The sequence below is a fragment of the Heptranchias perlo genome, chromosome 12 (genome assembly GCF_035084215.1).
Source record: "Heptranchias perlo isolate sHepPer1 chromosome 12, sHepPer1.hap1, whole genome shotgun sequence".
Lineage (NCBI taxonomy): Eukaryota > Metazoa > Chordata > Chondrichthyes > Hexanchiformes > Hexanchidae > Heptranchias > Heptranchias perlo.
In genome coordinates, this window is record NC_090336.1 from 9,518,406 (window position 1) to 9,530,903 (window position 12,498).

At 43.7% G+C, this 12,498-nt stretch overlaps 1 protein-coding gene across 2 annotated transcripts in view; it reads left to right on the forward strand.

Annotated features, from left to right (window-relative positions):
• pdhx (pyruvate dehydrogenase complex component X) overlaps positions 1-12,498 on the forward strand; it is a 205,286-nt gene that overhangs the window by 128,856 nt on the left and 63,932 nt on the right. For both annotated transcript variants that reach the window (XM_067993632.1, XM_067993633.1), the window contains one exon: positions 8,735-8,882. In XM_067993632.1, the coding sequence (XP_067849733.1) occupies positions 8,735-8,882 (148 nt within the window). The remainder of the gene's footprint in view (positions 1-8,734; positions 8,883-12,498) is intronic.

The following is a 12,498-nucleotide window of genomic DNA, read 5'->3' on the forward strand; positions in this document are numbered from 1 at the left end:
TTTCACCAGTCTGTCTATGTCCGTTACTATCCTCTTCACTGTTTACTACATTTCTAAGCTTTGTGTCATCTTCAGACTTTGAAATTATGCCCCCTATACCCAAGCTCAGGTCATTAATATATATCAAAAAGAGCGGTGGTCCTAATACCAACCCCTGGGGAACACCACTGTATACCTCCCTCCAGTCTGAGAAACAACCGTTCACCACTACTCTCTACATGAATGGTAAAGATGTTCAGTAAGACTCGGACTTTACAGAGGAAAATGAAAATGGGAATGCCTGAGGAAAATGGGGAAAAGCTCCACCAGAGACAAGTATATAGGTGAATGTGCAAAGGAAACTAATTTTTTTTTAATGGGACTGAAAGCAGAAAGATCACCAGACCTGGATGGTATGCATTCCAAAATGCTGAAGAGCTGGCAGAGGCACTAACCATAATTTTATAAAACACAGGAATTATGACCAAGGACTGGAGGGTGACAAATCTGAACCAGTTTCTTGCTGCAGTTGTGGATTAATTTCTAGAGTTCATTAATGAAGACGTAGAAAGGCATGGACTAATCAGAGATTTAAAAAGGGCAAGTTATGCTTAACTAATTTAATTGATTTTTTTAAGGAGTCTGTAAGTAGTTGGAATGCAGTGGAGGGTGTATATTTTTATTTTCAGAAAGTGCCACGCAAGAGACTGGTAAAAATTAATGTATTAGACAGAGTGAAAGTAGCTGCATGGTATAGAGCTGGCTAGGGGACAGATGGAGACAGTAGCCACATGGTATAGAGCTGGCTAGGGGACAGAATGTAGACAGTTGTTGCATGGTATAGAGCTGGCTAGGGGACAGAATGTAGGCAGTTGCTGCATGGTGTAGAGCTGGCTAGGGGACAGAATGTAGACAGTAGCTGCATGGTATAGAGCTGGCTAGGGGACAGAATGGAGACAGTAGCTGCATGGTATAGAGCTGGCTCGGGGACAGAATGTAGACAGTAGCTGCATGGTATAGAGCTGGCTAGGGGACAGCATGGAGACAGTTGCTGCATGGTATAGAGCTGGCTAGGGGACAGAATGTAGACTGTAGCTGCATGGTATAGAGCTGGCTAGGGGACAGAATGTAGGCAGTTGCTGCATGGTGTAGAGCTGGCTAGGGGACAGAATGTAGACAGTAGCTGCATGGTATAGAGCTGGCTAGGGGACAGAATGGAGACAGTAGCTGCATGGTATAGAGCTGGCTCGGGGACAGAATGTAGACAGTAGCTGCATGGTATAGAGCTGGCTAGGGGACAGAATGGAGACAGTTGCTGCATGGTATAGAGCTGGCTAGGGGACAGAATGTAGACTGTAGCTGCATGGTATAGAGCTGGCTAGGGGACAGAATGTAGGCAGTTGCTGCATGGTATAGAGCTGGCTAGGGGACAGAATGTAGGCAGTTGCTGCATGGTATAGAGCTGGCTAGGGGACAGAATGGAGACAGTAGCTGCATGGTATAGAGCTGGCTCGGGGACAGAATGTAGACAGTAGCTGCATGGTATAGAGCTGGCTAGGGGACAGAATGGAGACAGTTGCTGCATGGTATAGAGCTGGCTAGGGGACAGAATGTAGGCAGTTGCTGCATGGTATAGAGCTGGCTAGGGGACAGAATGTAGACAGTTGCTGCATGGTATAGAGCTGGCTAGGGGACAGAATGTAGGCAGTTGCTGCATGGTATAAAGCTGGCTAGGGGACAGAATGTAGACTGTAGCTGCATGGTATAGAGCTGGCTAGGGGACAGAATGTAGACAGTTGCTGCATGGTATAGAGCTGGCTAGGGGACAGAATGTAGGCAGTTGCTGCATGGTATAGAGCTGGCTAGGGGACAGAATGTAGACTGTAGCTGCATGGTATAGAGCTGGCTAGGGGACAGAATGTAGACTGTAGCTGCATGGTATAGAGCTGGCTAGGGGACAGAATGTAGACGGTAGCTGCATGGTATAGAGCTGGCTAGGGGACAGAATGTAGACAGTAGCTGCATGGTATAGAGCTGGCTAGGGGACAGAATGGAGACAGTTGCTGCATGGTATAGAGCTGGCTAGGGGACAGAATGTAGACAGTTGTTGCATGGTATAGAGCTGGCTAGGGGACAGAATGTAGACAGTTGCTGCATGGTATAGAGCTGGCTAGGGGACAGAATGTAGACAGTAGCTGCATGGTATAGAGCTGGCTAGGGGACAGAATGTAGGCAGTAGCTGCATGGTATAGAGCTGGCTAGGGGACAGAATGTAGACAGTTGCTGCATGGTATAGAGCTGGCTAGGGGACAGAATGTAGACAGTAGCTGCATGGTATAGAGCTGGCTAGGGGACAGAATGGAGACAGTTGCTGCATGGTGTAGAGCTGGCTAGGGGACAGAATGTAGACAGTTGCTGCATGGTATAGAGCTGGCTAGGGGACAGAATGTAGACAGTAGCTGCATGGTATAGAGCTGGCTAGGGGACAGAATGTAGACAGTAGAAGTAAATGGTTGTTTTTCAGATTAGCAGGATGTGGGTTGTGATGGGCCCAGGGATCTGTTCTAGGACCTCTTTTATTTTACATAAAAGGAAAGGAAAGAATCAGACAGTAGAGCTACTGCACCTTAACTCCATAGTCCAAGGATCTTCTGTCAATACTTATGTTTCCTGTGAGAAACTCTTGCCTCTTCTGAACTGTAATGTTGCTTTGGGTTTTTCCCATGTCCGTTGATTAAAATGTTGCACAATGTGAATGATGTGGCATTGTCAACATTACTTCCTAAACTAATCTTAAATATTTCGGAGAAGCAGCACATACTTAAATTACTCATGTTGCAAACTTTTTTTAAAAAAAAGTAACCTTTGGTATAACGTCTGTTGTGGGGAATAGGAAGTTTAAACATTTGAAAGTTATAAAATTTGAATTTTTCTACTTTTTTAGGTTCTCCTGTTACAGAAACGGGAGCATCACGTTTGGCTGTGATGCTCCTTGCGGTCCAATAGCCGGCTGACACTAAGGCCCCAATTTTATTAGGGGATGGGAAAGGTGCCCACCTGGAGACTCTGGGGACAATCTTAATGGCAGGGCCTCCGTTAAATAAAAATTCCCAGAGTCCCGCCCAACTCCCAGCCGGATTCACTGCCCGGCCGGCGGGCAGGAGCGGCAATTTGACATTAGGAGGCCGCAGCCGGGAAGCTGTGGGAACGGTCCCCGGCAGTCAGTGGGAGGGAGATCTGGAGGTGATCGGGGATTGGGGTTTTCCCTGCGCAATCAGAGGGAGGCCGGGGCTGGGGAGGCCCAAGGACTCCTTGCAGGGCCTGGTGGGGGAGCACTCCTGCTCCTCTGGACCCACAAAGAGTTCTAACAGAATTAAATTTTTTCAACTTACCTTAGCCTCTTCTGGCTGGGCAGCTGCTGCTGCTGCTGCTGCTGTGGTTCTGCTGACGGGCTGCAGACATTGCAGGACTCCCCCTGAAGTGAAGTCATTACATCGTGGCATCGATGACGTCATCGGGCCGTGACGTTTGAATATTAAGTAGGCTGCCGCCTGCCTTTAGCGGGAGCCCCATTGATGGTACGATTTGCCATCGTTAATGTCACGACGGCCGGGAACGCGGCGGGTTGGAGCCGAGGGGTAGAATTTTCGCATTTTAACCCCTCCCACGCACCATTCTTTTGAAAGCAGAGAGAGAGAGGAGGTAAGGCAGAGATTTTAGGAGTGAGCTGCAGAAATTGGGGACATAGTGGTATAAACTGCAGCAGCCAATGAGGCAGCAAAAATGCGTAGGCCCGTGTCAGTGGAGTGAAGGGTGGAAAAAGGAAAATAGGAATGGAGGAGGTTACTGAGATAGGGTGGGGTGAAGCCGTGGAGGTTTGATGGTGAGAACAAGGATCATGAAATTGATTGATGTTACAGGGACAGTAGATTGGTGTTGAGAAGATGGAGAGTTCCCATTTGGTCAGCCAAAGGGGCAATTGCAAGGCTTAGTGAGGCCTTAACTAAGGCATGGAGATGATTGTTGGGGGAAAGTGCATAGTTACTCTACCTCTATAGTAAATAAACTTGTGATATCAAACTCTTTAACTTTGGAAAGCTGTAGGGTCTTGCTGAAACGCAGTACTTGGAAGCCAGAGAAATAGCACATTATCCAAAGTATTCATCACACCAAAAGTCTCATACAGCAAAGTTTTATTTAAAACCTTGTTTATTGAACTAAGAATTAGCTGGACGCTGAGGAACTCCATGCATTCCGCCACACTTAAAATTTAATTCTTTTCATAATACAGATGAATAATGTTAAAAATACAAGGACTTCACTGAAAGATCCTGTTAAACACTGTTTAACACTCGCCCGGGGAGATCCCGGTGGGCGCTCGCCCGGGGAGATCCCGGTGGGCGCTCGCCCGGGGAGATCCCGGTGGGCGCTCGCCCGGGGAGATCCCGGTGGGCGCTCGCCCGGGGAGATCCCGGTGGGCGCTCGCCCGGGGAGATCCCGGTGGGCGCTCGCCCGGGGAGATCCCGGTGGGCGGGGAGATCCCGGTGGGCGCTCGCCCGGGGAGATCCCGGTGGGCGGGGAGATCCCGGTGGGCGCTCGCCCGGGGAGATCCCGGTGGGCGCTCGCCCGGGGAGATCCCGGTGGGCGCTCGCCCGGGGAGATCCCGGTGGTATCAGCCTATAATTAAGTTGTTATTCTCAAAAACCTAGTCTTGTTTGTAACATTTTGTGTACAAGTCGTCTTATTACAAGTTTCCTTTATTTAAAAGAACACTCTTCAAGAAGATGCATTTGGCAAATTGTCTTTAGTTAGGGTGAATCACCGGAAGAGCAGTGTGCCATTATGGTTACAATCCCTTCACCAGCAAGTGATGCAACATTAAATTTGAACATAATTGGCATAATTGTATGGTGTGTTTGTAAAAAATGGAAAAACTAAAAATTACATGAGCTCACATTTCTTTAATTCTATAACACTTCCTGAAGTTTTGTCTGTGGAGCTGTCAGTCAGCTTTGCAGGCAGGAGTGAGGCCTCAGGCTGCTGTTAGGCTGGAGCCGGTGATCCTAACCTACACGGTCTAAATGTAAACAAGTGCAGCAAACCTGGCGTTGTTATAGCTGAGTAATTACAACAGCAGTCACTGTAAGGCAGCAATTAAACAGGATCGGAAGTTTTCTTTCAAGCTAAGATTACTTTGGAAAGTACTTTAGAATTAAATGAAGGAAATGTGAGGTAATGCAGTTTTAAAAGAAGAAAGCAAAAACAGATTTCAACAAAAGAACCATCATTATAAATGTTTCTGGATTCTACATATAAAATTTGTAGCAGGTTGGCCTTGGTGCAGTGACCTGCAGAGATATGCCTCACTCCAGCCTGGCATAGTACTGACTTGTCTGCTGTATACAGTTTGTTAGCTGCTGGGACTGTGCTATAAAAGGTGCCCAGCGAAGACAGATTAGATCCACTCAGGTGCTAGTTTACGGATGACATAACTGGTACAAAGAAACTGTACACACCGTAACTCCTCTAACAAAGGCAATTCCTCACTTTCATCACTTTGAGAGAAACTGTATCAGAAGTAGCATGTAAATGACCAGACTTTAGTTTCACTACAACTTTCATCAAACAATTTCAGATTTCGTTTCTCAGAAAAAATTTTGAAATGGTATCTGAAAGATTTTCTGTAATGCATGATATCCAACTATTTACTACTCAATGTAGATGCATGTGTGAGACACCTACATCATGGAGTTGTACATCCTGCACAGATGCAAGATAGTAAAGAGCTTTCCATTTTCCAGATGTAGGATAACACTCAGTCTACATTGGATGACAAGATACTAATGTATTCAGGGATTGTCTTAAGCCAAGATAGTGAAGCTCGAGCAGTTTATCAACTCAATCCCTCGATGCTGTAAAACACAATCCAGAATGTGGTATTATTTTATAAGAACATCATAATGATGCCTTGTACTTTCCATTACTGCTGTGCCGATCAAAGTGAACTTCTGTCCATCAATATTTTATTTGCAGGATGCATTGATAAGGATTGTGCAGTGCCCATTAACTGCCAGTAGATGTCTTTAGCATTCTTTAAAACTTCTGTGCAGCAAAGTATTTGTGGAGTGAGCAAGTTGTATCTACTGGCACAAATGAACTCATGTTCATCTTCAAAACGCTGTGGAGATCTGTTCAGATCCTGCTTCAGAGCGTCCTTTCCTGTGGAAAATGTGAATAGATCCCAAAGGGATGTCATCCCATCAGCATTAATTCATCGGATTAGTGACCACACACACATTGTAACACGGTCATTTCTGCAGTGAAAGTGAATACCACAAATGGACAGTGTTTAATTCCCCAGCAATAACATCCCTTAACCTTCGTGAGCACAAAATAAGATTTTTTAAACAAAATGAATTGCCCAATATAAAAACCGCACTGCGTTGGTGAACAGGTCCCCAACAGCCTCAGTGCATGCTCAGAAATAGAGTTCCCAGGCCTCTGCCAGATGCAGTGGGTGTCTGGCAGGTTTTCTTTGTTCTCAGGATGTGGGCGTCATTGGCAAAGCCGCATTTATTGCCCATCACTAGTTTTTACAACTCAATGACTTTCTAGGCTAATTGGGAGGGCACTAAGAATAATGTGGGATGGGAGTCACGTGGGCCAGATTGGGTAGGGGGCGCAGATTGCCTGCCTCCTGGTGCCAACTGTGCTATGTACAAAGTGCGTCGGAATGAGGAAAGTACAAAATAATATTTGCCCCTTGCATTCACCAAACCTGTATCTTGTTTAGCTTTTACCTTCTGATTGGGGCTCTATGTAGTTTTAAAAATACCTAAAAATATTTTGGAAAATGGCATGTAAAAATACATACCAAAAATGCAAATTGCAATGTTTTATTAAGATTCTTCAATAACCCATTGACTTGAGTTTATGTGGAAAAAAAACACCATGTATAGATCTGCATTCAGACTAATGTGGAGTTATGATTGAAGTTTGCTTTTACTTGCAGTCTGACTAAATAAAATAAAATATTTCAGATATCATTTGGGGTTTTTGTTTTGTTTACTTAAAAATTTTTGTCATTTCTTTATATCCTCGTATTAGTTAGGAAGGTGAGATGTGCTTGAGTGATTCAGTAAGAATCGCTGCCCCGTCAGTCTGAGTCTGGGGAACTGAAAGGGAATCCTGAGTGTGAATGCCATTCGAGATATCTAGTATGCGCATTCTTAACATTGTGGCTTCCAAACCACATTGTGAACTATGTGTCCATTTTATACTCTTGATTATTTTGCACAGATGAGATTGTATGGTTTAAATAAAGCAGCCTTGTGCTGCAAAGCTAAAGGTCCATTGTCAGGGCTGAGCGAAGTCACTGGGGATTCATAAGAAGAACATAAGAAATAGGAGCAGGAGTAGGCCACACGGCCTCTCAAGCCTGCTCCGCCATTCAATCAGATCATGGCTGATCTTCAACCTCAACTCCACTTTCCTGCATGATCCCCATATCCCTTGATTCCCTTAGAGTCCAAAAATCTATCTATCTCAGCCTTGAATATATTCAACGACTGAGCATCCACAGCCCTCTGGGGTAGAGAATTCCAAAGATTCACAACTCTCTGAGTGAAGAAATTTCTCCTCATCTCAGTTTTAAATGGCTGACCCCTTATCCTGAGACTATGCCCCCTAGTTCTAGACTCTCCAGCCAGGGGAAACAACCTCTCAGCATCTGCTCTGTCAAGCCCCCTCATAATCTTGTACCTTTCAATGAGATCACCTCTCATTCTTCTAAACTCCAGAGAGTTTAGGCCCATTCTACTCAACCTCGCCTCATAGGACAACCCTCTCATCCCAGGAATCAATCTAGTGAACCTTCGCTGCACCGCCTCTAAGGCAAGTATATCCTTCCTTAGATAAGGAGACCAAAACTGTACATAGTACTCCAGGTGAGGTCTCACTAAAGCCCTGTACTATTGTAGTAAGACTTCCTTGCTTTTGTACTCCAACTCCCTTGCAATCCAGACTCCAGTTTTGACATTGCTTTTCAGATATTAAGATCAGGTTTGAAAATTTGGAAAAAGATCTAAATTCAGATTTGTCAACGGTGCAGTCAGTTAACTTGCAGCTTTTGGTGAAATTCGTTTGCAATTTTCGTTTGGTTGAAATGGCCAAATTCAGATACATACCAATAGATGTGAATGGGCACAGTTCTGATCCTACCAGCAGTGCACAAACTAGAGCTTAGGGGCCGCATACACTAAAACAGTGGAAATCTTCTGTGGCACTAACTTTCACACTACCGAGCTACGTTCAAGTGTCAGCTTGTCTCTGGGAACACTCTCGCCTGAGTCAGAGGTCATGAGTTGAAGTCCCACTTTACAACTTGAGCACTTAATCTAGCTGTGTTACCAGAGGTGACATCTTTTGGATGAGAGGTGCCATCTACTGTTTAGATGGATATAAAAGATCCTATGGCCATATTTCGAAGAGCAGGGAATTCTACGGGTTTCTTAGCCAACATTCATCCTCAGCCACGCCATCAAAACAGCTGAACATTCATCTCATTGCTGTTGGTGGGACCTTGCTGTGTGCAACTTGACTGCTATTTGTGCCTACTTAACAATAGTCACTACACTTCAAAAGTTATTTATTGGCTGTGAAGCACTGTGGAAGGTCCTGTTGATGTGAAATGTGCTGTATAAATGCAAGTTCTTTCTTTTATTTGGCAATTTACATTGTTTCCTATTGCTTTCAGGGCACATTTACTGAAATCCCAGCCAGTAACATTCGACAAGTCATTGCACGGAGACTAACAGAATCCAAGACTACCATCCCTCATTCATATGCCAGCATTGACTGTAACATGGAACAAGTCCTGAAGACAAGGAAGCAACTAGCCAAAGGTGGGTTTTGCTATTACTTTGACATTACTCTCAGAAAGACGTGGTTTGTTTTTCAGATGACCCTTCACAGCCACATACATCTTCTAAATCTCAGAGGATATGAGAACACATGTCACTAATGCTATAAATGTGAAGTAAAAGCAGAAAACAGAACGCAAATCAGACAATGTCTGAAAGGAAGTTAGGTTAACATTTTGGGTAGGACTCACCATCAGTGCTGTGAACCCTCCAAACTAGTGATTGAAAGTAGTTTCATCTCTGGGACCTGGGTTTGAATGTACTCCAGACTAGTGATTGAAAGTAGTTTCTGGTCATCTCTGGGACCTGGGTTTGAATGTACACCAGACTAGTGATTGAAAGTAGTTTCTGGTCATCTCTGGGTTTGAATGTACACCAGACTAGTGATTGAAAGTAGTTTCTGGTCATCTCTGGGACCTGGGTTTGAATGTACACCAGACTAGTGATTGGAAGTAGTTTCTGGTCACCTCTGGCTGTAAGTTTGGACGTTTTGCACAGTTTCCAGTGGGTTTAAGTTGACAGCACAAAACACAGTATAACTTGGCTTAAACGGGCATGGATAACTGCTGCAGTCTCTTGCTCCTTCCAGCCTGTTCCTGATGATCATTAAGCTCTTCAGCCAGATTTCCATCATTTCAACCTCAACTAAAAAGGTGTAAATATACATTTTTAGTCTCATGATACATATCGGACAAAAGTGTACAGTAAGAGATAACCATGAGCAGCTTTCATATCGGATAATGTGTGTTGAGAGGCGTTGCATCACTATGCTGTCAGTTACTCTTGTTACGGTGCACAGAATAAGCAATCTCTCACCATTTTATCAAAACCTTTTAGCAGTAATTCCATTTGAATCAGGTGCCTGGGTCTAAAATGATATAACATTCCTGTCATAAAACAGTATACCATCCAATTTTTTATGTGTCGCTAGTATAGAGAATAATGAGTAAGGAGGAGTGACTGATTACCATGCAGTAATCTATCTCATCAAGGGAATTAGATGACAACCACACTGAAAGCTCAAAGTTCAGGTGGTTTACATGGTCATTGCAAACCTGAGATGTAGCTATTGTCTAAAAATTCTTTCCACTTTTTCCATTATTTTAGATAGTGACTGTGGAGTTGGTGGGAGTAGTTTCTTTTTGCATTTGCTCCCCCAGTGGATGCGGTGAAGCATTTCCCCAGTCAATGTAATTCCCTATAATGGATGTATGGTGATTTGCTCTCTGGGAGATAAATGGTTGTGCACAAGTATTTCAAGTTAATTGAGTGACAATCTAGAACTGATCAACAGAAAATGACAGACAGCATAAATTGGAAGACTTCAATGTATCTTGGGGTTTAGGTGATCTTGTATAAACTGCATTTGTGCCACTCATGAATCATTCAGTCTTGCCTTACTTGTGAAATGCAGGATGTATGCCACTGTTCCACACAGAATGCTTTCTATTGATAGTATAGGAAAATAGGAACATTCAGCCTCTCGAGCCTGTTCCGTCATTCGATCGGATCATGGTTGATCTATATCTTAACTCCATTACCCACCTTGATTCCGTAACCCTTAATACCATTGCCTAACAAAAATCCGTCAATCTCAGCTTTGAAAATTTCAATTGACCCCCAGCCTCAACAGCATTTTTGGGGGAGAGAGTTCCAGATTTCCACTATCTTTTGTGTGAAGAAATGCTTCCTGGCATCATCCCTGAACGGCCTCGCTCTAATTTTAAGGTTACGCTCCCTTATTCTGAACCCCTTGGTATAGAGGAACGGACAGCTGTCACAGAACGATTGTCACGTTCCTCATCGGAAATGCTGTTGCAGTCAAAGGCATGCTGATAGCGTACAATATTTCCATTGGCTTGGCCCCCAGGTTGGAAGACAAATCTTGATTTCACTAAATCCCATTCACCAGCTCAGCCAAATATATAGCTCACCCTCAGACTGCTGAATGTCTTCTTCATTTCTACCATGCTGTTGTTTAGACTGCAGAAAGTTTTCTGTGGCTTTCCTTTCTTTTAAACTGTAAACTTTTGAGCCTCCTCTTGGCTTCGCGGGTAAAAGGATCAATAGGATCAGTCAAGGCAGTAACTTCACTGGAAACTAGAAGGGAGAATTCAGTGGAATACAAACTCTGCCTGCAACTTGTGATGTTTCAATATTTTTTTTCTGCTTAGTTGATTCAGGCTATCTTAATGCCATGTGGTAGAAACCAAGGTATGCAGTCCTCTGGAGAATGAAGATGCTCTTTCCCTTCCCCACATATATACACACAAGCACAAATGCACCTCTCTCCGCTGAAATAACTTTCAGCTTTCCAGCAAGTTTAACAATAGCTGCATACATGTTGATCTGGAGAAGGTAAAGTTCTGTGTTGTATGTTTAGTGACTTTATTTGTAAATTCAAGCTCTCAGCTTTAAATCTGAGGGGAAGGAAGTTCCATGAACTGAATCTGGGCCCTTGCCAGAGGCAGGGGCACTATATTATTTGAAAAAAGGAACCTCTATTTCCATTTAAATCTGACTCCTTTGTCATTACCAAAGTAATTATTATAATCTTGCAAAACATGAAAGCAGAATAATTATTCTGTCGTGATGTATTATATAACTAAAATCTAATGGGATGGAATGAGCTCACTGAGGACTGGGTTTACAAAAAGTTAGCTATCAAGCCGTTGTGACATTTTTACAGCTGCTTGTCTAATATTTCACCTTCCAAGTTAAAACATTGCAATTGTTGAGAGCTAAATCAGTTTGAATAATCTTCCCTCCCCTATCTCATCACCAGAATGTGGGAAAGAAACAAAAGTGATCTGTCTCACAGAGACTTTCCTGCCTGAAACTGTTGGCAGCTCAAGCTTGCTTGGGGCCACAGCTGCCACACACCCATTGGCGCTTCGGGCACATCGAATAAGCAAGTTTAAATCCTTTCAATCCCCACTGGCTCTCTCTCCCCCTGGCCCCCCAGAAAAGGAAAAATAAAACAAAATATTTTCCCATGCAGATCCCGTTAAACATTTTCATAGTCTCTAATGAAGATATTAATCAGGCTGTGGGTTATGTGGTCTCACTTTACTTGTCAAATACAGGTCTGCATTTGATGTGTCCATGTGCTGCTACTCCAGCAGTACCTATACAGGACCATTCTTATATTTGTACCTGCCCTCTCTGCAATACAGCAATATACAGGTTAGAATTACAGAATCTTACTTGATAGAAGGAGGCCATTCGGCATATTGAAAGAGCTGCCCAATTTAGTCCCACACCCCAGCTTTTCCCCATAATCATGCAATTTTTTCTCCTCCAAAAGTATTTATCCAATTCCCTTTTAAAAGTTACTATTGAATCTGCTTTCATCACCCTTTCAGGCAGTGCATTCCAGATCATCATAACTCGCTGCAGAAAAAAAATTCTCCTCATCCCTCTGGTTCTTTTGTTAATTACCATAAACCTGTGTCCTCTGGTTACCCACCTTCCTGCCAGTGGAAACATTTTTTCCCTATTTATCAAAATCCCTCAGAATTTTGAACACCTCTATTAAATCTCCCCCTAACTTTCTCTGCTCTAAGGAGAACAACAACTACTTGCATTTATATAACAC